This window comes from Lithobates pipiens, unplaced genomic scaffold, assembly GCF_037356315.1.
Source record: "Lithobates pipiens isolate NorthernLeopardFrog02 unplaced genomic scaffold, aLitPip1_a1.2 Scaffold_22, whole genome shotgun sequence".
NCBI classification, from domain to species: domain Eukaryota; kingdom Metazoa; phylum Chordata; class Amphibia; order Anura; family Ranidae; genus Lithobates; species Lithobates pipiens.
The window spans coordinates 46,079,413-46,105,401 of NW_027507784.1; the positions used below are offsets into that span (position 1 = coordinate 46,079,413).

The 25,989-nt window shown below is 42.0% G+C and overlaps 1 protein-coding gene across 1 annotated transcript in view; it reads left to right on the plus strand.

Moving 5' to 3' along the window:
* Positions 1-25,989, plus strand: part of LOC143923727 (uncharacterized) — a 96,563-nt gene that overhangs the window by 14,591 nt on the left and 55,983 nt on the right. Inside the window, exons 3-7 of the mRNA XM_077447540.1 lie at positions 973-1,272; positions 6,579-6,863; positions 16,961-17,068; positions 20,456-20,773; positions 24,477-24,821. Coding sequence (XP_077303666.1) covers positions 6,788-6,863; positions 16,961-17,068; positions 20,456-20,773; positions 24,477-24,821 — 847 coding nt within the window. The 5' untranslated portion in view covers positions 973-1,272; positions 6,579-6,787. The remainder of the gene's footprint in view (positions 1-972; positions 1,273-6,578; positions 6,864-16,960; positions 17,069-20,455; positions 20,774-24,476; positions 24,822-25,989) is intronic.

Consider the following 25,989-nt stretch of genomic DNA (forward strand, 5'->3'; position numbering starts at 1 on the left):
ACTTGGTCATCAGTCCACACATTCACCAGATTCTATCAGGTGGATGTCAGAGGGCAAGAGGATATCGCCTTCGGGCGCAGTGTACTGCAGGCTGCAGTTTAGGTCCTCAGGTCCCTGGCGGTCTATGTTTATGATCTGTGTCTCCCTCCCCTCAATCTGAGCATTGCTATGGGACATCCCACTATGTAATGAAGCTCCTGTGTCCCGTGATGTATGATCAAGAAAATGGGATTTTTATATACAGCTTACCTGTAAAATCCTTTTCTTGAGAGTACATCACGGGACACAGGGCTCCCGCCCCTCTTGGGTTTTACGTGGTTTCTTATTGCTTTGCTACAAAACTGAGGTGCCTCCCGGATGGGAGGGGTTATATAGGGGAGGAATTCTCCTTAATTAGGGTCAACCAGTGTCCAATCACCAGAGGTGCCTATATAACCCACTATGTAATGAAGCTCCTGTGTCCCGTGATGTACTCTCAAGAAAAGGATTTTACAGGTAAGCTGTATATAAAAATCCCATTTTTTTCTTGCACATGATTGGATGATGGAAGTCAGCAGAGCTTCTCCTCATTTACTAAACTCTGCAACATACACAGTCTATTTGCCTTTAGTAAATCAACCCCACCATGTAAATGGAAATGCTCTATACTTATTTTCTGGTGGCCCATGATTTCAAACACTCTACAGCATTGCTGATCCCCAGACTGTATTGGGTGGGTGGAATATCTGTTACTCCGCTATACACCACCACTTCTCCTCATCTGTAGCTTTGTAGAAGCCACCAAGAAAAATGAAAACACATGATGGGTGAGTTGGTATTGCACTCTCTCGGAACTGTCAGGTACTTGTATTCTTCTATTTTAACACAGGTTGTCATTACTTTTGTTTAGACTTCATAGTAAAAGGTTGACTTTAATCTGCATTTTGGTCATTTTATTACAATTTGTAGGATAACATGATATGTATGTTTCAGCTCCTCCACAGATCAATATTACAGACAATGTCATTGTAAAAAATAAAGAGTGTTCCTTACATAGTGTCATCTCTGGTTTCTATCCGGTGGACATCGACATTAAATGGCTCCGGGATGGAGAAATACTGGACAAAGTTATTGTGGAGAGACCTCAGAGAGACCCGGATGGGACGTACCATGTGAGGAGCTCAGTAACAATAACACCCACCGAGGAGGACAGAGAGCGGATCTTCTCCTGTAGAGTCCAACACGAGTCTCTTACTGCACCTCTCCAGAAAGACTTCCAGCTGGTGTATGGAGGTAATATACGCTAATATTTACAAATATTTACATAAAAAGGACGAGACTGAGCAAAAGGGTTTAAAGCCCCCTCTGCCATGAAATGAACCAAGTTCCGCCTGCCCACAATACAGTACATCTACTGCGGACTGGCAGGACAGCTAGGCTAGGTGATGTACCCATCTGTCGTGGCCTTTCTTCCAGATTTGGGACTCCCATGCGCGCCCCCTGCTGACCCGTGCTGTAATTGGACACAGCAGGAGTTTTTTCAGTAGATTTCAGCCAATGATTTGTAAGTCTCTGATCACCGCCATTACAGTATAGTATTTATAGCTGCGAAAATTCCAGTATATATACACTAGTTTGCAGATGCTATAACTTTCACGCAAACCAATTAATATACACTTATTAGGATTTTTTTTTTTACCAAAGACATGTAGCAGAATTCATATTGGCCTAAATTTATGAAGAAATTTGATTTTATTAGATATGTTTTATAACAGAAGGTAGAAAATATCGTTTAGTCTTTTTCTGTTTATCTAATAATAATAATAATAATAATTAAAAAAGCCAGTGGTGATCAAATACCACCAAAAGGAAGCTCTATTTCTGTGAAAAAAGGATTTAAATGTAATGTATGTACAGGGTTGCATGACTGAGCAATTGCCAGTTAAATGAATGAATGAAGGTGGTAAAACCTTCTGGAGGTCAAGTGGTTAAAAACGCTAAATCACCCACTCGTTGTGGACTAGATGCCTTTCAGTGCTCAAATTTCCTGTTGGCAATGCTTGCTACTCTCTTAATCCTCCCCACCATCCAGTTTAAAATTCTATCGCTGTAGCTATTTTGTTGGTTACTGAACAATAGGTCTGACTCAGCAGAAGGTACACTATATTACCAAAAGTATTGGGGCACCTACCTTTACACACACGTGAACTTTAATGGCATCCCAGTCTTAGTCCATAGGGTTCAATATTGAGTTGGCCCACCCTTTGCAGCTATAACAGCTTCAACCTGGCTGATTAGTATTTTTATTTTATTGAGCTCTTTGAATTAAACTAAAAAACACTGAGGGTTTAATACTACTTTAAACATATTATGCAAAAAGACAAACCAAAAAGGAAAGTGAAAAAAAAAGTATATATACTGTATATAATAGAATGAACACACACAGTTAAATTCCAAAGTAAACAAAACAAAGAACTAGTTTTAGTAGGTCATGAATGCCCAATAGCACCATGACTGATGCTATGTTGAGGTGATGGTGTGCGGGGGAAGGGGATGGTGGGGTGATTCTTGGATAATACAATGAAACACATCATCATCTAGAGTAGTCTTTTTCAACCAGGGTTCCATGGAATTCTAGGGTTCCTTAGAAGTTGCCATGGGTTCCCTAAGCAATGTGCAACTCCTGCCTCTCAGATAAGTAACCAATGACACCAGAGATCTTTTTATGTCTGTTAGGGGGGATTATTTTCTATGACCACAAATGTAAGGAGCATTCTTTCCACTGACCATCACACCCATGTACCATGAGCTATACTATAGATATAAAATGTTTTATTGGGAATTCCCTGAGCATGGAAAGTTATCTCAAGGGTTACTTCATGTTAAAAAGCCTGAGAAAGGCTGACCTACAGGCATGGCCAACAGCTGGTCAAGAAGTGGACCTTTCACTATTAATTGCACTTTCTCTTACCCCCTTCCTCCGCCAATCTCTTACACAACTGCAATTTTTATTTGTGTGTGTGTATATCTATAAACAGTACCTTATTTTCTTTCTTCCATTCTCCAACTTCCTAATTTCTTGCCCTCTCGAGAATTACATACCCTAAGCCCTGGGGTCTTCTGGAATATCCATGTAACATATCCTATAAGGCTGCAGGATAGTAAATGTTGAGGAATCACAAGAACACACAAAAATGAAAATTGTTTGCAGTCATAGGTTGGAGGAGGGGAATGACAGGTAATCTAAGTAAACTATATTTACAGCCAAGTTCTTTTTTTTTTAATTCCATCAAATGGACTTACCTGTATGTTCTCGGGTTTCAGTGGTTCTACCAGGGTCATGGCTGGTGCTGCAGTCAAGACCTTGATATAATTATTTAGAGCTGAGCGATGCTCTATAATGTAAAAGTGATCCGAACTGCTATACAGCCACTGGATCACTTTTACATATGGCGGAATGTAATTCCCCCTCCTACCAACCTTCTGGGCTCCCCTGTTCTACCTGGGAGCCTGGGACTGAAACCGGTGGCCGGACCGCATGCCATAGAGATGAAAGAGGAACTTACATAGTTACATAGCTACATATTTAGTAGCTTACATAGTTACATAGCTACATAGTTAGTCAGGTTGAAAAAAGTCCATCTAGTTCAACCTATAAAAGGGAAAAAAAAATACAATGCCAATATACATTCCCATATACACAATCCTATACCTACAGTTAATCCAGAGGAGGGCAAAAAATCACAGCAAAGCATGATCCAATTTACTCCAGCTTCTGTTCCCGCATCATCTCTATGGTCTATGAAACCAGAAGCAATGAAGAGGTTGTCACCTCGGATTGTTGTTTACAAGCCGTTACCAGCTTGTAAAGTTTTCCCTTTTGAGAGCAGAGAAGAGACTTGATGTCTAATAGACCCAAGATCTCTCAGTAAAGAGTACCTGTCACTGCCCCACCTATCACAAGGGATTTCGTTCATCCCTTGTGATAGGATTAAAGTCGATACATTGTTTTTAAATAGACAGGAGTAAAAAAATAATTTAAATAAGATAGATAATAAAAAAAAAATTGTGCTCATGCGCAAATGCGAACACATGCCTCGGTCCTGTATGTTTATGTAAATGGCAATTGCGGCACACATGTGAGGTTTCTCCACAAACATTAGAGTGAGAGCAATAATTCTAGCACCAGACCTTCTGTGTAACTCTAAACTGGTAACCTGTAAAGGCTTTTAATGCATCCGCTATGGAGATTTTTAAGTACTGTAGTTTGTCGCCATTTGTTTTCAGTAAATATATAATGTTTAGGGGTTCTAGGTAATTATCTATTAAATGCTGATTATTACATACAGTGGGGATCGAAAGTTTGGGCACCCCAGGTAAAAATGTGTATTAATGTGCATAACGAAGCCAAGGAAAGATGGAAAAATCTCCAAATGGCATCAAATTACAGATTAGACATTCTTATAATATGTCAAAAAAAGTTAGATTTTATTTCCATCATTTACACTTTCAAAATTACAGAAAACAAAAAAATTGGGTCTGCAAAAGTTTGGGCACCCTGCAGAGTTAATATCTTGTACTGCCCCCTTTGGCAAGTATCATATTCTTTGAGGTATCTTTGCCCATTCTTCCTTACAAAAGTGTTCCAGTTCTTTGAGATTTCTGGGCTGTCTGTCACGCACTGCTCTTTTAAGGTCTATCCATAGATTTTCAATAATGTTGAGGTCAGGAGATTGTGAAGGCCATGGCAAAACCTTCAGTTTATGCCTCTTGATGTAATCCCCCGTGGATTTTGAGGTGTGTTTGGGATCATTATCCATTTGTAGAAGCCATCCTCTCTTTAACTTTAGCTTTTTCACAGATGGCATCAAGTTACCATCCAAAATTTGCTGAAATTTTATTGAATCCATTTTTCCTTCTACTCGTGAAATGTTCCCTGTGCCACTGGCTGCAATACAACCCCAAAGCATGATTGATCCACCTCCGTGCTTAACAGTTGGACAGAGGTTCTTTTCATTAAATTCTGTGCCCTTTCTTCTCCAAACCTACCTTTGTTCATTCCGGCCAAAAAGTTCTATTTTAACCTCATCGGTCCACAGAACTTGCCTCAGGCTTGTCTATATGTTCATTTGCAAAGTTCAAATGCTGATTTTTGTGTTGAGGACGTAGAAGAGGTTTTCTTCTGATGACTCTTCCATGAATACCATATTTGTACAAGTATCTCTTTATAGTGGAATAGTGTACCACAACTCCAGTGTCTGCCAGATCTTTCTGGAGGGATTGTGCAGTCAAACGTGGGTTTTGAAACGCTTTTCTCACAATCCTGCGAGCTGTTCTGTCTGATATTTTTCTTGGTCTTCCAAGTCTTGCTTTAACTTCCACTGTTCCTGATGACTGCCATTTCTTAATTACATTCCGAACAGAGGATATTGACATCTGAAAATGCTTTGCTATCTTCTTATAGCCTTCTCCAGCTTTGTGAGCGTCAACCATTTTCAGTTTTCTAGACAACTGCTTAGAAGAACCCATGGTGCTGATTGTTGGGGCAAGGTCAGATGAGTATGGCCATTTAAAACCTTTGAGATTGACATCACCTGGTCTTCCCAGATGATGATTGAGAACAATCCATGACACTGGCAGGTCTCAGCTTTGCAAAGGGGGCAGTGCATGCTATAAATTCTGCAGGGTGCCCAAACTTTTGCAGACGCCATTTTTTTGTTTTCTGTAATTTTGAAAGTGTAAATGATGGAAATAAAATCTAACTTTTTTTGACATATTATAAGAATGTCTAATCTGTAATTTGATGCCATTTGGAGATTTTTCCATCTTTCCTTGGCTTCGTTATGCACATTAATACACATTTTTACCTGGGGTGCCCAAAATTTCGATCCCCACTGTATATATATATATATGAGAAGTGTCAGAATTGGCCTGGGGCTCAAGTGGTTAAATTTCTATGCAGAGGTTAGAACCCCAGTCAGCTGTCTGTGTCCCTGCTGGGTAGATTCACCCTCTACATTTATCCTGTCGACCATTGTCACCATAACAGAAAGTAATAGGAGATCCAAAATTTAGAGTTGCCTCCTGAATAGAAATAAAGAAATCCTGCATTGAGGACACTCATTCCAGTGACAACTGTCTAGGAGAATCCCCCCAGTGGGATTTTAGACCTCCTGTACTCTATGCAAAAAGTAAAAACATTTTTAGATTTATACATACTCTAATGGTAACTGCTGAAAGATCTGCTTTAGAGATCTTTCAGACAAACTGTACTGCTTACTGCCCATTGAAAAGGGATCACTTTTCAGAAAGCAGCACAGTAGTGGCTGGCAGGCATCCGGAGGTGCTACTGCCACCTCCATTTTATTCAGTTTTTTTCCTCTGCCTCCTTTGTCCACAATGTTTGTGGAATAATTGATTAAAACAAAAAGGAAAGTGATATTCTAGACAACAGTTTATGTTAGACTGCACTAGAACATTTTTTTTGGCAGATAGCTGTACTAATGTGTTTGGCTTCTAATTTTCTAGATAGACAATACTATATAAAGTACAGAAAAATAAAGTATTGGAATGACATACAACTCTCTTTTTTTTTGCAGATATCCCATCTGTTCACATCACTTCCCAAGCGTTTAAGTTGAATGTGGAGCAGAACTTGGTGTGCAGAGTTTCTGGGTTTTACCCGGAATCCATCACAGTGAACTGGTACTTGAATGACACCCTGGTGGAGAAAGCCAAGACTCAGAGGATCAGTAGTTCAGATGTGGAATCCGTCTACCCCTTCACCCCGACACAACAGAACTGGGACATGGAGCTGAGATGTGTGGTGGAACATGGAACCCTCACCACTCCACATATGGAGAGACTGCTGGTACAAGCCACAGGTGAGAGACATCCAATTTAATAGAAGTATTTTAAAATAAACATTAAAATATATAACTAAAATATATAACTTTTTCTGCGGCCCTCAGGGCCCCCTGCAGACGCTGTTCTGTGTCTCTCTATTGCCCTGTTATAACAGTGATTCCCAATATTCTCATTCAATATGTCTACTGTCTCCTAAAGCTTTTCCCCAGTCTCCAACAACTCCTATAGCACATTCAAAGTCTCTGACAGCCTCCTTCAGCATGTCCACAGTCTCTGACCATCTCTTGTATCAGGTCTTCAATCTCTAAACATCTTCTGTACTATGACCACAATCACTGACTATCTCTTGTAGTCGGCAGTCTCTGACCATCTCTTGTATCATGTTTGCAGTCTCTGATCATCTCTTGTATCCCGTCGACAGTCTCTGACCATCCCTTGTATCATGTCTACAGTCTCTGACCATCTCTTGTATCTTTTCTGCAGTCTCTGACCATCCCTTGTATTCTGTCTGCAGTCTCTGACCATCTATTGCATCATGTCTACAGTCTCTGACTAGCTCTTTTATCCAGTCTGCAGTCTCTGACCATATCCTGTATCATGTCTTCAGTCTCTGACCAACTCTTTTATGTTGTCTGCAGTCTCTGACCCTCTCTTGTATCATGTCTGCAGTCTCTGATCATCTCTTGTATCCTGTCTTCAGTCTCCGACTAGCTCTTTTATCCTGTCTGCAGTCTCTGACCATCTTTTGTATCATGTCTGCAATCTCTGACCATCTTTTGCATCATGTCTGCAGTCTCTGATCATATCATGTATCCTATCTGCAGTCTCTGACCATCTCCTGTACCATGTCTGCACTTGAGGCCCACCATATCATGAAAGTTGACCACCACTGCTCTAGACTGTATCATAGGGAATCAGGTAGATGTGGTGGGTTTGTTGCCCTAATAGGCAATGACTGAGGTGACAAGTAATACAATATGGCATGTTGTATAGCTTTCTACCAGGGTCTCCAAACCTTTTTCATACAAGGGTCATATCTTATATTTAAAAAAAATCTGCCTGCCAAAATAAAAAAAAGTTTTATTACTTAAGGCTGGGTTCACACATGTGCAGTGTGAACTGAAGCTCCGTTTTGACAGCTAATTGACAAAGTAGTTGTTCAGTGTTTCACATCAGTTATTGATCAGGATCAGGTCAGGTTTACATCAGGATCAGGTCAGGATTTTATCCTGTTCACAACAGAATGCATCTGTGAATAAGATGCGTTCCCATAGAAGATAATGTGCTCACAATTCACTCCGCAATGCCCAGAAAATGCACACGTTTTTTGGGGAATGTGGAGTGCAAATGCAATAAATGGCTTACACCGCATCCAATTCGAATAGGTGTGAACCGGGCCTAAAGGATTTTTAAAGGCTTGAGGTTTTTTACTTTTATGTATAAAAAAACCTGTGTGCAGCGCCCCCCCCCAATACTCACCTGTGCTCCCTCTCGATCCAGTGATGTGCAAAAGAGCTGAGCTTCTCTTCGGTTTCTCATTCCTCATTGGCTGGGACAGCAGCAGGCGCTGTTATATGTCATATGTATTTTTAAAATAAAAAACAGGTTTATAATTACTGGCCCTGTGCTATAAAATTGCACAGAGCAGCCTTGAAAATTCTCTTCTCGGGTCCCCTGCTGGTGCTCCTGCTCCTCCTCTTCTCAATGTGGCACCATAGGCAGCTGATTTTCCTAGCCTTGCGCTAATAAAGCATTTTTTATGCTTCATTAGCTCACCCACTTAGGTGGCGCTTCCCCTTTTTCTCCTCCCTTCTTACACAGAGCTGGCTATACTCTGAGGACAGCTATCATACCCCTGTTCAGACACACATCTATATATGCAATATATTTCTTCCACACCCATGGATGTACTATGGACTATTATGTTTATGGACTTTAATGTGTTTCAACTTCTTAACTTTTCAACCAGTTATTATCTTGGATTCAGCTTTTTATTGCGGCAGTGCAAAGTGTATATTGTGTTTTTTTTTTTTTTTACTCCTCACACTGTCAGCTAGAGGAAAAAACGCTGGCTTCTCTTTACATCATGTGCTGTCATTGGCTAGGATCAGCCCCTTACTCTGATCACAGAGTGCGCACCCGCGCCCCACAGCACATGCACAGCACAATGCACATGGACGCCCTCCCGGCAATTTTGTCCCGCACTGTAGCAGTCTTTTGGCTATAGTGTGGGTGGGAAGAGGTTGATATGACATTCAAGACTGTTTTACAACATGACCCATTGATATGAATATTGAGAATTTCGGATGAGGAATTATATACACCTCAAGCCCGGACATCCATATCCAGATTGTTATTTCTTTGCCCACAAGTCCAGTATGTTAAAATGGCGTTCCCTTCTTCTTCCTATGCTACCTTGCTTAACCACTTCCTGTCCAGCGACATACCCGTAGGCGCTGGATTTCGGTGGCTTTTACCGGGATGATGCGCCCGCAGCTGCAGGTATCTCTAGTAATAGCAATTAGAGCAGCTCACCAGCTGCTTGATTGCTATTACAAGCAGCAGGACAGGACTTACATCTAAAGTGGTAACGTGTAAAGGCTTTTAAAACGTCGTCTATGGATAGTAAAATTTACGTTGTTCGTCACCCTGGCACAGGAGTGGACAGTTTTAAAGCGTGACTTATATGGTATCTATTTACTCAGCATAACTTCATCTCTTATATTTTACAAAAAAAAAATAAAAAATGAGTTGTGTATTGTGTTTTTTTGCATTAAGATTCAAAAAAAGTAAATTTTTCCCCAAATAATTGCATGTGAAAAACGCTGCGCAAATACTGTGTGACATAAAAAATTGCAAAACCCAACAATTTATTCCCTAGGGCCTCTGCTTTAAAATATATATATTTATATATATATATGTTTGGGGGTTGTAAATTTTCTAGCAAAAAATATTGATTGTTACCAAAAAAGTGCCAGAAAACAGGGGAACTCCTCATAAGTTTCACAAACTGGGGGATCCATGGCTGCATTTTCCAGGCCCCTTTTTTCTAGCCCCTTTAGCATTGGTATCTACCGTATGCAGATTCTTAAATGTTGATTCTACTGGTATGTAGCACTGGTAGTTGTGGGTACCTGGGATACTTTGTAAATAGGCACACTTTTGTTGAGAATAGTTCGTTACCTCCACTGGATGTAGCCAGGGCTGCTGTTAGAAATCATAGGGCTCCATACAGCCTACCTTACAGGGCCCCTGCACCTACCCCTAACTTACCCCCACCCAGCCGTAAGTGACCAAGGTCATACCGTATTTACACGCACTTTTTTCCCCTTAAAGCGGGAGTCCACCGTTTTTTCTTTTTTAAAAGCCAGCAGCTACAAATACTATAAAAATAATGACACTTACCCGCCCAGTGCGCCCCCGATGTCGGCACCCGAAGCCGATCTCTCGATCGTCTCTCGGGTGCTGCAGCCGCCATCTTGGGTATGGGAATCGGGAAGTGGAGCCTTTCGGCTTCATTTCCCGGTTCCCTACTGCGCTATAAGGATGGTCCCCGCTGTCTCTGGGATCTGTGTGTTTCCCAGCAGGCAGCGGGGGACCTTCGGAAAGGGGCGTTGATTCTGCGGAAAGGGGCGTAGATTCTGCAGATATCTATGCCGGAAGTGGGTGCAGATACCTGTACTGTACAGGTACCTGCACCCCCCTCCCCCTTGAAAGGTGCCAATTGTGGCGCCGGAGGGTTCCAATGAGCGGAAGCTCCACTTTAGGGTGGAGCTCCGCTTTAAAATCAGGGGAAAATCGCGGGTGCGTGTTATACGCCGATCCTCTGCGATTTCTGAGCGATTTTGAGCCTCTGGGCGGCTTTCAGCCGCCTTTCGGCTCTTCTCACGGCAGAAAGCCTCTGCGCACGAAGAGCTCAGGCCCTGCCCCCTCCCTCCTGTCAATCATCTGGGACACGTGACAGGTCCCAGGTGATTGCACAGCCACTCGCGGCACACAGCACCACTTGCGCATGTGTAGTGGGTGCCCCGCTGTGAAGCCACTGTTACAATGCCGGCGCCGCCAAACAGAGGGGGAGACGAGTGAGCATCTCTGGACCCTGGGACAGGTAAGTGTCCGCTTATTAAAACTCAGAAGCTGCAGTATTTGTAGCTGCTGACTTTAAATTTATTTTTATTTTTTTAAATGGCAACACCGCTTTAAATCCACAAGTGCTTTTTTTTAACCACTACTATTCCTTTATATTGGCTTTTAAAATGTACAAATGCAGCAATTTAGAATTTGGATGAAAGGTTTAGCGCTGGGAAACACTTTTTGAAAGATAAAAAGTGCATTTTATATACAACTATTTGGATCAGACCAAAATGAGGGACAAATGAGGGGGGAAGAGGGACAGAGGGACATTACTCCAAATCAGGGACAGTTGGGGGCTATGACTTATCTACCGATTTATAGGTCTGTCCGCTCTGTTATTTTCACAGGTATATTTTCTTTTATTCTGGATGCTGTAAAACTCTGAATAAAAAATATTTGAGATAAGAATAAAGAAAAAGCTAAAGAAAAACAGGTATTAGGAGATCGCAGCATGGCGTGCTAAGCCTACAAAACTCCTTTCACCATCATCTGAAAAGGATGGAGGGAGGTAAACGCTATCGCTGGTGTGAAAGGAGCGTAGCCATGATGTCTTTGTCTTTTACTTATATAATGGATGAAATGTCATGTCATTTGCTTTCTGTTTTAACAAGCCCAGAGACAGATTGTACTTTAGCTTTCATACTGGAAAGACCCGTCCGCCTGCCAAAGCAAAACCTTTTTCATGCTTATAGCCATTATGAGCCGGAGGGGGGGGAGGGGGGATTGGGTTGGCAGCCTGTAGTATCTATAGATATAAGGGAGCATTTACGGGAAGTCAGCTGTTCTCAAGAATCCATCTATCGAATTTAACCCTCTCTGGTTCTGAGAAGCTCCTGAAACATTTACACGGCTATTCACACTTTCAACAACTTTTTCTTCATAAAAGCCAACTTCTGTTTTAAAATTGTCTATTTTCTTTTGCATATGTATGACATGCAGAGGTACACAAATATACATTGTATGGCATCAGTTTCATAGTTGTCATACGTATTAGTACTCATAGGTCAAATCACCACTTACTAAAGCCTTGTAAACACGATTAGATTTTCGGACGACCGAACGCCTGTCATTTGTGGCACGCTAGTCTCATGTCGAAAGTGAAGAGGTTACTCACAATACGAAAATTCTGGTACGACTGAATACAACGTCAGAAGTGATGTAATGTGTTGTATAGTTTTGTATGTGTTCTTTCATTTCTGAGCATGCGTAGTCTTGCTCTTACGATTTTTTTTTCGTACGAAAAACCTCATTAACGAAACGAAAATCAGACTTTGAGTTCACATCTGTCTGAACATCCAGATTTTGTCTGAGGAAAAAGCGAAATCGGCTGTCAAAAGCACCGTACTAAAGATCAGAAAATTCGGCAGGACAGCTCTTCGTACAAATTTTTCCATCTGATTTTCGTATCGTGTGTATGGGTCTTTACAGTCATACTGAGCTAATTGTATGTCTGTAGAACACTCCTGACATCTTCAGACACACCCAGGCCAGCCGATCTCAGACTGATCATGGGGAAAGGATTTCCACTGACGATCGCTACCCTTTTCCCAGCAATCCACTTTCCCCATACCTTTAGTATTTTTTTACATTGGCCCAACAATTCCTGAAAGAGTATGGAGGCTGCTGTTCCTGGCCTACTTTTCAAAACTTTAGCTGCCTAACTGTCTCTGGGTTTGGTACTTTTGGAGTCACTTGGATCAGGATAATGGCAACTATATTACCAAAAGTATTTAGGATGCCTTTACATGCACATGAACTTTAATGACATCCAAATCTTAGTCCGGAGGGTTCAGTATTGAGTTGTAGCTTCAACTCTTCTGGAAAGGCCGTCCACAAGGTTTAGGAGTGTGTCTATGGGAATGTTTGACCATTCTTCCAGAAGAGCATTTGTGAGGTCAGGAACTGACGTAGGACGAGAAGGCCTGGCTCGCAGTCACCAGTCTAATTCATCCCAAAGGTGTTCTGTCAGGTTGAGGTCAGCACTCTGTGCAGGAAAGTCAAGTTCCTCCACCCCAAATTCACTCATCCATGTCTTTATGGACCTTGCTTTGTGCGAAAGTTTCTTTCAGCGATAAGATGACTCCAGGCTGTCAGCTCTCCCTGCGTGATATCTCCAGTGGGCGGGGCCCAGATTCCCCTGCTGATGTCAGCCAGGGAGTAGGGGAGGAGAGAGCAGGGAGCCTGGAGTCATGTGATCACTGTAAGACACTGTGAATACAGGTAGAAATCTTTTTTTAAAGTGGTTGTAAACTCTCCCCCACAACTTTGTCCCATGTAAATCAGCATAAAAAACCCTAATGAACACTGCTTGTAGATATCTCCTTATTTGCTTAGCATTGTTGTAATCCTTTTTGTTCTTTAGAATGTCGTCACTGAGCATGTCCAGATCTTCCCTGCTTTATGGCACACTCTGTATATTTATCTATCTATTATCAGGACTTCCTACAGCACAACACTGAAATCCCAGGAAACTGCAGAATCATTCTGAGCTTCCTCCTACACAGCATGTGACCATGTGACATCACATGCAGTGTAAAGCAGGGCATGGGACAGCATTACTGCAGTCTTATCAGCTGAAGCTGATAAGACTGACAAAGGCAAACACTATATAATCAGCACAAGTAAATACTATGAAATAAAACAAGTCAGCTATGAACAGGGAAGCAGGGTTGCCATAGAAACATTGGATTGAGAAGGAGGCTTGGTTAACAGTACAGGAAGTGGTCAATGTAAGGGCGGAAATACACTCCACTGTGGACTCAACAATACTTAAGATGGCGCTGCCTAACCCCTGGAAACAAGTTTTTTAAAGTTTCTTTAAACAGTAAGTAATATGCGATTTGGGCTGGATTACAGTGGCTATAGTTTGATAATTACTTATTATAATGGACTAAATGAAAAGAAGCATCAGAGTGGGAGAGTTGACTTCCTCTTTAACCACTTTTAATCGATTTAACCGCTTGCCAACCAGCCGCCGTCATTATACTGCGGCAGGTCGGCACATTCCCACGAGCTGTCGTAGCTGTACGTACAGCAGGGGTGCCGATGCTTGTGGCCGACAGTCGCGTTGATCGCTGGCCACGAGGGATTGTGGGCACGAGAGGCAGAACAGGGAAGTGTGTGTGTAAACAAATCCCCGTTCTGTTCTGTGAGAAAAGACAGATTGTGAGTTCTTAATAGCTAGGTACACCCCTGGCCATAGGTGTGCACAGCCTAGCATTAGGGTGTGCACCTTAAAGCTTAAACACACACGTGTGTGCTTTTGTATTTATAGTGACGGTGTCAGTAGAGCAGGAGACGGTGTCATTAGGACAGGGACTGGTGTCAGCAGGACAGTGGATGGTGTCAGTAGTTTTCATTTTTATTATTTTTGACAATTTTATCTTTCGTATATTTAACATTTTGTAGGAGCCCGGTCAGGGGGCTTTGGTGAAGAATCAGGGGTTTAAACAGGGGGAATCTGCGCTAAACAGGGTGATTAGGGTGTGCCCAGGCACACCCTATGCGCACGCCTATGCCCCTGACATGTGTAGACACAGCCAGGCCAGCCGATCTCAGCCTGGCCATGCTGAAAGGATTTTCATTGACAATTGCTACTCTTTTCCCTACATACAGCTGTTACAATCCACTTTCCCCCAACCTCAGTATTTTTATAAAGGATGACAATGCTGATCCATTTTTTAAATGTGTAGCTACCTAGCTGCCTCTGGTCTTGGCACTTTCGGAGTCACTTACTTGAATTAGGATGACGTTAAGTCATCTAATATCTGATAAAGTGAATTTAGCTCTGAAAGGCCAGTCAACGTTTTCCAGGCTTCTTTAACCCCTTCTGCTGAGTGTACGCATATATGCGGCTTCTTTGAAGTGGATGGGTCTTCTTCTGTAGAGCCACATATGTGTGAATCTGTGTTTGTGCCGAATTTGACATTTTTTTCATACCATTTAAGGCCAGTTTTCCTTTGATAAAAACAAAAACAGAAGGAAAAAGCCATTACCAATGAAAGCTTCCACTGCGGTATAAGTCATCTGGATACACTAAAGCTGGCCATACACCTATACAGTGGTGTGAAAAAGTGTTTGCCCCCTTCCTCATTTCCTGTTCCTTTGCATATTTGTCACACTTAAGTGTTTCGGAACATCAAACCAATTTAAACAATAGGCAAGGACAACACAAGTAAACACAAAATGCAATTTGTAAATGAAGGTGTTTATTATTAAAGGTAAAAAAAAATCCAAACCATCATGGCCCTGTGTGAAAAAGTGATTAAGATACTATAACTGTGGTTGTCCACACCTGAGTTCAATTTCTCTAGCCACACCCAGGCCTGATTATTGCCACACCTGTTCACAATCAAGGCATCACTTAAATAGGAGCTGCTTGACACAGTAAGGTCCCCCAGAAGATCCTTAAAAGCTACACATCATGCCGAGACCCAAAGAAATTCAGGAACAATTGAGAAAGAAAGTAATTGAGATCTATCAGTCTGGAAAGGGTTATAAAGCCATTTCCAAAGCTTTGGGAATCCAGCGAACCACAGTGAGAGCCATTATCCACAAATGGCGAAGACATGGAACAGTGGTGAACCTTCCCAGGAGTGGCCGGCCGCCCAAAATTACCCCAAGAGCGCAGCGACGACTCATCCAAGAGGTCATAAAAGACCCCACAACAACGTCCAAGGAACTGCAGGCCTCACTTGCCTCAGTTAAGGTCAGCGTTCATGCCTCCACCATCAGGAAAAGACTGGGCAAAAATGGTCTGCATGGCAGAGTTCCAAGGAGAAAACCACTGCTGAGCAAAAAGAACATCAAAGCTCGTCTCAATTTCTCCACAACACATCTTGATGATCCCCAAGACTTTTGGGACAACATTCTGTGGAACCGATGAGACAAAAGTGGAACTCTTTGGAAGGTGTGTGTCCAAGTATATCTGGCGTAGAAGGAACACTGCATTTCATAAAAAGAACATTATACCAACAGTAAAATATGGTGGTGGTAGTGTGATGGTCTGGGGCTGTTTTGCTGCTTCAGGACCTGGAAGACTTGCCGTGATAAAAGGAACTATGAATTCTGCTGTCTACCAAGAGATCCTGAAGGAGAATGTCCGACCATCTGTTCGTGTACTCAAGCTGAAACGAACTTGGGTTCTGCAGCAGGACAATGATCCTAAACACACCAGCAAGTCCACCACCGAATGGCTGAAGAAAAACAAAATGAAGACTTTGGAGTGGCCTAGCCAAAGTCCTGACCTGAATCCTATTGAGATGTTGTGGTATGACCTTAAAAAGGCAGTTCATGCTCGAAAACCCTCTAATGTAACTGAATTAGGACAATTCTGCAAAGATGAGTGGGCCAAAATTCCTCGAGGACGCTGTAAAAGCCTCATTGCACGTTATCGCAAACGCTTGGTTGCAGTTCTTGCTTCTAAGGGTGGCCCAACCAGTTATTAGGTTTAGGGGGCAATCACTTTTTCACACAGGGCCATGATGGTTTGGATTTTTTTTTCACCTTTAATAATAAACACCTTCATTTACAAATTGCATTTTGTGTTTACTTGTGTTGTCCTTGACTATTGTTTAAATTGGTTTGATGTTTCGAAACACTTAAGTGTGACAAACATGCAAAGGAACAGGAAATGAGGAAGGGGGCAAACACTTTTTCACACCACTGTAGATTATCTGCAGAGTTTCTATGGTTAGATGGAAAAAGTGCAACAGATTTCTCCAGGTTCGCTAAACTGTGTGGATGGAGGAATCTCCCACTTTTTCCATCTAACCATAGAAAATCTGCAGGTAATCTATAGGTGTATGGCTAGCTTAAGTTGTTATATGTACAGTTTTACTTACTCATTTCAAAGTTGCAAAACTGGGTGCAGTCATTAAGATTTGCTTTACCTTCCATCATGGAGGATTTAATATCAGTGTAAATGTAATAAGTATATGTTGTAAAAATAAGCAGCATTCTACTTTCCTTTTGTTTTCAGATCTGAAGGCACGGTATAAACTCCATGTTGTATTCGCCAGTGTAGTGCTGATCTTAATTGCTGGAGCTATAATCATTGTTCTGTTACTCATTAAGCAAAGAAGAAAGCGTAAGTGACTTTAAACATTTTATTACATGATAAAGTAAAGGTTTGTGTCCTGTCTGTTAAACTAATAAGTATCTTGTAGTACCATCCGATAAGAAAGTATCAGTGTGTCTGTAATAAAACATTAAGACCTGTTCACACTATAACCCACATGTGAATCACACAGGAACCACATAGCATTCCTGTGCAATTCACATGTGATTCAGTGTGGTGTGTCATTTATTTTGAATGGGCTCAAATCGCACCAAAAAATTGCAAGAACCTTTTTTTGGAACCGTACTGAAACCGCATTGCGTGGTCTTTTTGTACCATGTGATCTGGTGTGGGCAAACCACACTGCGTTTACAATCCTTTTCGAGTGTCGTTAACTTTGTATCAACACTCAAAGCAAATTGCAAATACACTGTGATTGCAATGCGGTGCGGGAAACCCGCAGGGATCACTGTGTCCCGCATATGTGTGACTCTAGGCCTAATATCTTTCTACAACTCCTTCTAGGATCATTATAGGGCCCAATTACACTTGTGTGTTGCAGCAATGCATGCTAAAATGCATGCAATAAAGTATTTTTGCCACAATGCATGCCAACGTACATGCTCTATGTGCAGTGTGCTGTCATTCATAGTGTATGGACCAAAACGCACTGTAGAGTAGAATGCATCTCAGGTTGCACAACAGCCCAATAAATACCATACATTGTGGAGCATTGTGTTTTGAAAAAAAAAGTCATGCAAATATTTTCATCCATTGTGGTACATCAGCAGCCCATTCATAATGAATTGGCTTCCTTAACGAAATTTAACACATGCTAATGTGTGAATGCCATGCAGGGCAAAGTGACAGTATCTCTACAAAAGCCAACTTCTTCCCATGCAGCCAATGATATAATTTTCCCAGTTATTTGACAGTGCTCAGACATAATCTTTGTCTGCAAGACCTTGGAACTGGCCCAGGGTAGGCCAGGTATTGTGGATGGCTGTGGAGGAGGAAGGAGCCCAGAGGGATTACTGGTATAGTGGATATAAGGGGTTTCCCCTCTGTCTTTGGCCTCAAGGGGTTTGGGGAGCCGGCTATATGCACAGGTAAGATGACAATTCTAAGATGTGGAGATGGGCCAAGGCTTATTGGTATATAGAACAAGCTAAATGAGACACGACACAGTGGAAGATTCTATGTGCCTGGAATGAGCGTTTTATTCATTTTATTGGGGTACAATTAGTTTTCCCAGTGTCTACATACTATTGGCCTTCACTTATACTAAACTGACCTACTCCACTCCATCATTCAACAATCCAATACCAAAGTCTATGCAGCCTATGGAGGCATTGCCATTGGATATTTGAAGGGTTAGATGGGGCCTAACCCCAGTGCTATATGAACATGTCCGACAAGAGGGATTGGGAAAGCACCCGAACAACTTTTTTGGAAAGATTCAGCCATATTTAGAGATTATAAACTAATATACAGTATCTCACAAATGTAAGTGCACCCCTCACATTTTTGTAAATATTTTATTCTATGTTTTCATGTGACAACACTGAAGAAATGACACTTTACTACAATGTAAAATAGTGAGTGTACAGCTTGTATAACAGTGTCAATTTTCTGTCCCCTCAAAATAACTCAACACACAACCAGCTCAGATAGCTTTCATAGGAACTGGAAACCCCATTAACTCTCACTTCCTGTCACAAGGAAAAACATTACATTTTAGATTTCCCATCACTATATATGTACTTCTGACAGTGGTTATCAGGACAATTAGAGAGTGTGAATCACCCTAGCGAGGACACAGAAAGGAATAACAACCTAAGTTGGAATTCTTACTTACTCCATCAGTTAAAACTTCTCTTGCTACTAAAAAGTTGATATTCTCTTTAGTACTTTGAAAATGTAGCTGCACTTTTAGCAAGGTTTGCCCTCTTCATCCCCAAGTCTTATACTTACCTGTCACTGATCTCCCTAAACCTTTTCTTACATAACCAGTAGAGACTCTTCTTCCAAAATCTTCTGGCCAGCCTCTTCTCCAGCAAAAAGAATGTCCATTCAACCCTTTGGAAAGACCACCAATTACTGGTCCCATCAGTGGATTGCTGTTCCATACTGTATGAATAAACAGAGATAGAGGCCAGGCTTGGAGATTTGGGGACTATGAGTGTTGCTCCCACAGCCTACATCCTAGCCTGGTGTCAGAAACTATGAAACAGACTGAGACAGAAGTACAATCAAATCACACTTGTTTATTAATAAAAATAAAAATTGAAATAGAAAAAAGCGTAGTCAAGCATAGCCAGAGTCCAGTAGCCAGATCGGGTAGTCAGCCAGTCCAAAGTTCATAAACCAGATCGGGTAATCAGCCAGGCCGGAAGTCAGGGATCCAAGGAGAGCAACCGCAAGCAGGATAATAAGCCAGCTGGGATGTCAACAAGCTAGTCTTGAAACAAACAGCAGGAGATGGTTCCCTGTGATGTGACCAACGCAAAGGCAAATGAAAAAGTGAGCAGGAAAGCTTTAAATAGGCAGGTCAGACGAGCATCATCGGGAACAACTGGTAAATGTGGAAAGAGGAGAGAGCTGGCAATTAGCCGACAGCTGAGCGGCCAGCCCAGAGGAGGAAGGGCTAAGCCAGCCCTGACAGCTGGCCATATAGGATATCATTTTCTTGTACAATTTTCATTTAGATTTACCAAAACTATAAAAAAATTAGGCTAAACCTAAAAACACTTTGAATTTGTATGCAGTTAGGCAGGGCCTTGCACTGTAAATCTAAAGAAAACTGTATAGGAAAATTGTATAGAGGAGGAGTGGGGATCGGTAAGTGTAAACCCTTGTACACACGGTCGGTCATTCAGATGGAAAATGTCCGATAGGACCGTGTTGTCGGATAATCCGACCGTGTGTGAGCTCCATCGGACTGTTTCCATCAGAATATCCGACCAACAAAGTTTTAGAGCAGGGTGATACAATTTTCCAATAACATGATCCGATCGGACTTTGTCCGATCGTTTGTAGAGAATTCCGATCGGACAAAGTACCACACATGCTCAGTTCAAATTCCTAGACCAAAGCTATTGGCTACTAGCCTGAACGTAGTCCTGTCATAATGAAATAACGTCATCACGTTACAAACGATTGGATTTTCCAACAACTTTGTCCGACCGTGTGTATGCAACACAAGTTTTGACGGATTTTGTTGTCGGAATGTCTGACCGTGTGTACAAGGGCTAAGAGTTGGATGGGACGTGGGGTGGGGCCAATTTAAAGGATATATGTACTAAATGCACAATCATCCTCTAATGATTACATAGTCTAATTGCCAATTTTCTGAGCCTGTGCTACTTCTGTGCCTCTGTAAAGATAATATTTAAATATTTCTTTTGGGTATTACAGGCTTTCCAAAGGTGAGGAATATCACTCGCTCCTCTGGTGTAACTTTCAGCTTAGATGTGCATCATTTTTACCCAGAAGAAATTACTGTATCGTGGGAGGTGATCCAGCCACCGTCAAGCACACAGCCTAAGCCCATACAGTCTACCATTATAATAACTCAAAACCAAGATGGAACTTTCAATGCCACCAGCACTTGTGAAAGCCTCAGAGGGATGATCCGTGAAAACGAGGTATATGTTGTGGGAGCCGTGGTGGATCACGGAAATCTGAATCACGTAAAACGAAGAGAATGGAGAAGCGATGATAAAGATAACAAAGGTATGATCAATAATTTATTAACGACAATATTGTCATAAGTCTGACATGGTTGAAGCCCAAAAATTCAACATGGCACCCATCATTTCATTAAAATGACTGGTTTTCAATCAGACACATAAACACAACTCAAGTTCAATGTTTTCTTACTTAATTCAAAAAATGTGGTTACCTTTCTTAAAATTTTGTAGCTCCTGTTTGAACTTGAACTGTGGAAAAATGAGAGATGAGAAAGATTAGTTAATTTTTTAGATATTCGGACGTTTACTTTAACCACTTAAGCCCCAGAAGATTGTACCCCCTTCCTGACCAGAGCATTTTTTGCGATTCGGCACTGCGTCGCTAACATATGTGCAGTCGTGCGACGTTGTACCCAAACAAAATTTATTTCCTTTTTTTACCACAAATAGAGCTTTGTTTTGGTGGTATTTGATCACCTCTGCGTTTTTTTTTTGGGGCTATAAACAAAAAAAGAGCGAAATTTTTACTATAATAAATGTCCCCAAAATATATACCGTATATGCCGGTGTATAAGACGACTGGGCATATAAGACGACCCCCTAATCTTACTGTTGTATAAGCATTTTTTTCTTGTACTTACCCTATAAGACGACCCCCTTCCAAGGCTTCTGACGCTTGATATTCCGTCCTTCTTGCTGGAGCAGGAGCTGGCGCCATATCCTTCTTCCTGCTTTTGCTGGAACCAATCACGGCAAGCGATGTATTCTATTAATGAATACAAAGCCTGCTTGGATTGGCAGAGGCTGTATCATCATCAGCCCGCACCTCTGACTCTCAAAGCCAATCCGAGCAGGCTACAGAGTAGCCTGCTCGGATTGGCAGAGGTTGTTGCTCCAATCCGAGCAGGCTCTGTATTCATTTGAATACATCGCTCGCTGGGATTGGCTCAGCGGTATATACTGTATGTAGCCGAAGCTACATACAGTATTACCGAACCCTCAGCAGGCATCGGAGGGGCTGATCCGGCGTATAAGACGACCCCCGATTTTCGGCCAGTTTTTTTAAGTGTAAAAGGTCGTCTTATACGCCGGCAAATACGGTATATATATATATATATATATATATATACTGTATATAAAAATAATTCTTTCTCCATTCAGGCCAATATGTATTTTACTACATATTTTTGTAAAAAACAAAACAAAAAAAAACACAATAAGCACATATTGATTGGTTTGCACAAAAGTTATAGCATCTTCAAAATAGGGGATAGATTTATGGCATCTTCATTATTCTTTTTTTTTTATTAGGCGGCGATCTGAGATTTTCTATCGGGACTGTAACATTATGGCGGACACATCAGACACCATTTTGGGACCATTGTCATTTATACAGCGATCATGGCTATAAAAATGCACTGATTACTGTGTAAATTACACTGGCAGAGAAGGGGTTAAAAACCAGGGGACGCTGAAGGGGTTACGTGTGTCCTAGGGAGGTGTTCTAACTGTAGGGGGGAGGGGCTACCACTGACACGACAGCGATCACTGCTCCCGATGACAGGGAGTAGTGGATCTCTGTAATGTCACTAGGCAGAAAAGGGAAATGCCTTGTTTACAAAGGCATCTCCCCGATCTATCTCTCTACACTGCAATCGTGGGCCGCCGGCGAACATCAAAGGGATGTACAGGTACGCCCATTTGCCTGCCTATGCCACTCTGCTGACTTACATCTGTGTGCGGCGGTCAGCAAGCGGTTAACGAGGAATTCCAGGTAACACTAACGTGGGGGAGGGAGGATAAACCTTAGTCCTATGTTATCCCCAAACCAAGACCTGGAGCTTAACCATCTGACATCTGCGCTATGGCCGAATGGTGGCCACAGCGCGGACGTGAATTCACGGGAGGCCATCAGTGGTGCCAATCAGTGCCACATAGAAGTGCTGCCTATCAATGTAACCGATCAGTGCCCATCATAGTCACCCATCAGTGCCCATCACTGCCACCCATCAGTACCCATCACTGCCCCCTCATCAGCGTACATCAATGACGGACAAAAATTACCCGTTTAAAATTTTATAACAAAATAAACATTTTTTTTTTTTTTTTTAAATGTAAAAAGAACACATTTTTTTTAAACAAATAATAAAAATAGCACAGGTGATCAAATACCACCAAAAAAAGCTCTATTTAGGTAGAAAAAAATGATAAAAATTTCATTTGGGTACAGTGTTGTATGGCCGCGCAATTGTCATTCAAAGTGCATCAGCGCTGAAAGCTGAAAATTGGTCTGGATAGGAGGGGGGTTAAGTGCCCAGTAAGGCAAGTGGTTAAAGTGATTGTAAAGCCTTGATTTTTTTCCTATAAAAATAACAAACATGTTATACTTACCTGCTCTGTTACAATGGATTTGCACAGAGCAGCCTGGATCCTCCTCTTCTCCATTCCCTCTTCACAGTTCCCTGTGTCCATTCAGACACGAGGCCCCAATAGGGTTGCCACCTGTCCAGGATTCACCCGCACAGTTCGGGTTTGGAATCATGTGTCCAGGTTTCAGACTGCCTGAAACCCGGACACATTATTTAGATTGGACTATGGCTTCCAAGCAGGGTTGCTGGCTGCAGTTGTCTAAACTTAGAGTGTCTGTTACACTCTTTCACACTACCGAAAGCCAACACTAACAAATCCCCCCCCCCCCCCAAACACACAGACAGCATAAGAGAGAGGGCTCGATCTGCACCTCTTCCCCCCACCCCTACCCCTCTGTGTCTGCCCACATTCTAATCCCCAGCACTGTGCCTCAGAAAAGGAAACTTGGGGCTGGAAATCTGAAGTCCAGCAGCTTCAGATACATCTGGATGAGAAGTGCTGACTGCCAAGGGGTGAGTGAACAGAAGCCACAGTTTTCCCCCTTACATCAGTCTTCTCCATACATCAGAGTTCTCAGTGTTCCCCCTTAAATCAGGGTTCCCAGAGCATTCCTTATGTCAGAGTCTTCAGAGTTCTTCCTTTAATCAGAGTCTGCAGATTCCCCCCTTACAGTGAAAGGGAACTCTGCGAGTTCAGATGTAAAAGGGGAACTCTGTGGACTCTGATGTAAAGGGGGACTCTCGTTATTAACTTCATATGATTACAAATGTTATTTAATAACAAAATATATGTATAGTTTATAGTATAAAAAACATTGCTGTGCCGCTAAAGTGTTCGGGTTTGACTTGAAGAAAAGGTGGCAACCCTAGGCCCCAATCTGGCTCTGCCCCCTCTCTCTCCTGATTGTCTAGCTGATTTTGATTGACAGCAGTGGCAGCCAATGGCACTGCTGCATCTCAGCCAATCGGGAAGGAGAATCTCGGACGGCTGAGACACTCATGGACATGGCTGGACAGAGAGGGACCCTGGGTAAATGTTAGGAGGGCTGAGGGGGGCTGCTGCAAACAGAAGTCATTAAGATAAAAAACCTTCTGACTTTGCAACCCCTTTAACAAAGCATGGAGAGAGTGAAAGGAAGCTGCTGGTGGAACCATTAGTAATATGAACCTATTGATTTGCCCTGCATGAGTACATTTCCCATGCACATTTGCTCTCATAGCTTCCTATGTTTATATATCTGAAACACTTGTGTATGTATCTGTACTTTTTTGCATTTTTTTTTTATTTTGTATTATTGGAACTTGATAGAAAGCTTCTGATTAAAAAAAAAAGTTATTGCATAGGAAAAAATAATTTTATGATATTATCTCTTTTAGATTTGCTTGCACAGCCAGAAGTCGGGATGATACAAATACCAAAATTGTTTGTCAATAAACATACTCAGCTGCAATGCACAATATCGCACTTTTACCCTGATGACCTGACAGTGACTTGGTTAATGAAAGAAATGGGAAAGAGGGAATTTCCTATAGTTAACAGTGAGAGATACAAAATGCCCGACAGAAGATCTCAGCTCCAACCAGATAAAACATTCACCCATACAGCACTTATGGAGTTCACCCCGTTACTAAAGGATGTGGGGTCAGAGGTCATCTGCATAGTGAGCCATCCCAGCCTGAAGGAATCAATAGAGAGGACAACTGGACCCTTACAGGTGCTTGGTGAGTACAAAAGTTCTTCCTTGGTATCTTTAAAGGGTAGCTTCATTTTATAACAAAAGCAGAATTGTGACCCAGCTTCCATCCTCCTTTATCAAATTTGGAAATACAAGGACAGACCTTAGATGCTGAACATTGCCGTGTTCCAGCCCAGACACTCTGCCATCCTCTAGAACAGGGGTCTCCAAACTTTCTAAACAACGGGCCACATTACCGTCATTTAGACCTTAGGTGGGCTGGACTGTGGCTTGTGGGAGTAGAAAATGTTCCAGCATTACTGGAAGGAATAGTGCCCTATCTTTAGAATTAGGGGAGGAGTAGTGTCCTATCATTGGTATTAGAGGGAGGAATAGTGCCCCATCATTGGTGTCAGTGGGAGGAATAGTCCCCCATTGTTGGTGTCAGTTGGAGCAATAGTGCCCCGTTGTTGGTGTCATTGGAAGGCATAGTGCCCCATTGTTGGTGTTATTAGAAGAAATAGTGCCCCAAGGACAGGCAAAAGGCAGGCAAAGGGCTTCAGTTTGGAGACCACTGCTATAGAATAATCCCACATGGCCTAAGAATAATGCCTAGCTCTGTGAAACATGGCCATTATTGTTCATAGTTAGGATAAGTACAGGCATATTGATTTATGGGAGTGCAGCAATGCCAAAAAAAAAACCTTTCTTCTGGGCATGCCAAGTAGAGAGAAGTCAAATTTGCTAGCTTCCGATGTCTGTAAAGGGGGATGCTGCGTCTTTTGTCCAAGTGTTGATACGATTACATTATATTAAAGCCCATCTTCAAGTGATCCCTTGGCCCCTACTGTCACTTCTGCCCCTAAGTATGTATTTGACACTTTTCTTTTTTATTCTGTACTTACCTTTTCCTGATGTCTTCTGATCACCTAATGTACAAGGCCCTTTTCCTCTTTGGGCCTTCACTGGGTGCTGGGTGATCCTCAATAATGCACCATATCACTGTGAGTCCAGGGTGCCATGGTCATGCCCCTCAGCGGCAGGTCCATGACATCCTGCATTCACTGTGTGTCCTCAGTCCTATAAATACTAGTAAATAAAATTCATATCTCCTAGGATTTGGATTTGTAAATCTTTAAAGGTAGTCTGTCGCAATTCAAAACATTTGGTAAGAAGCAAACCTACATTGCTTTGCATAATACTTATTAAAAGAA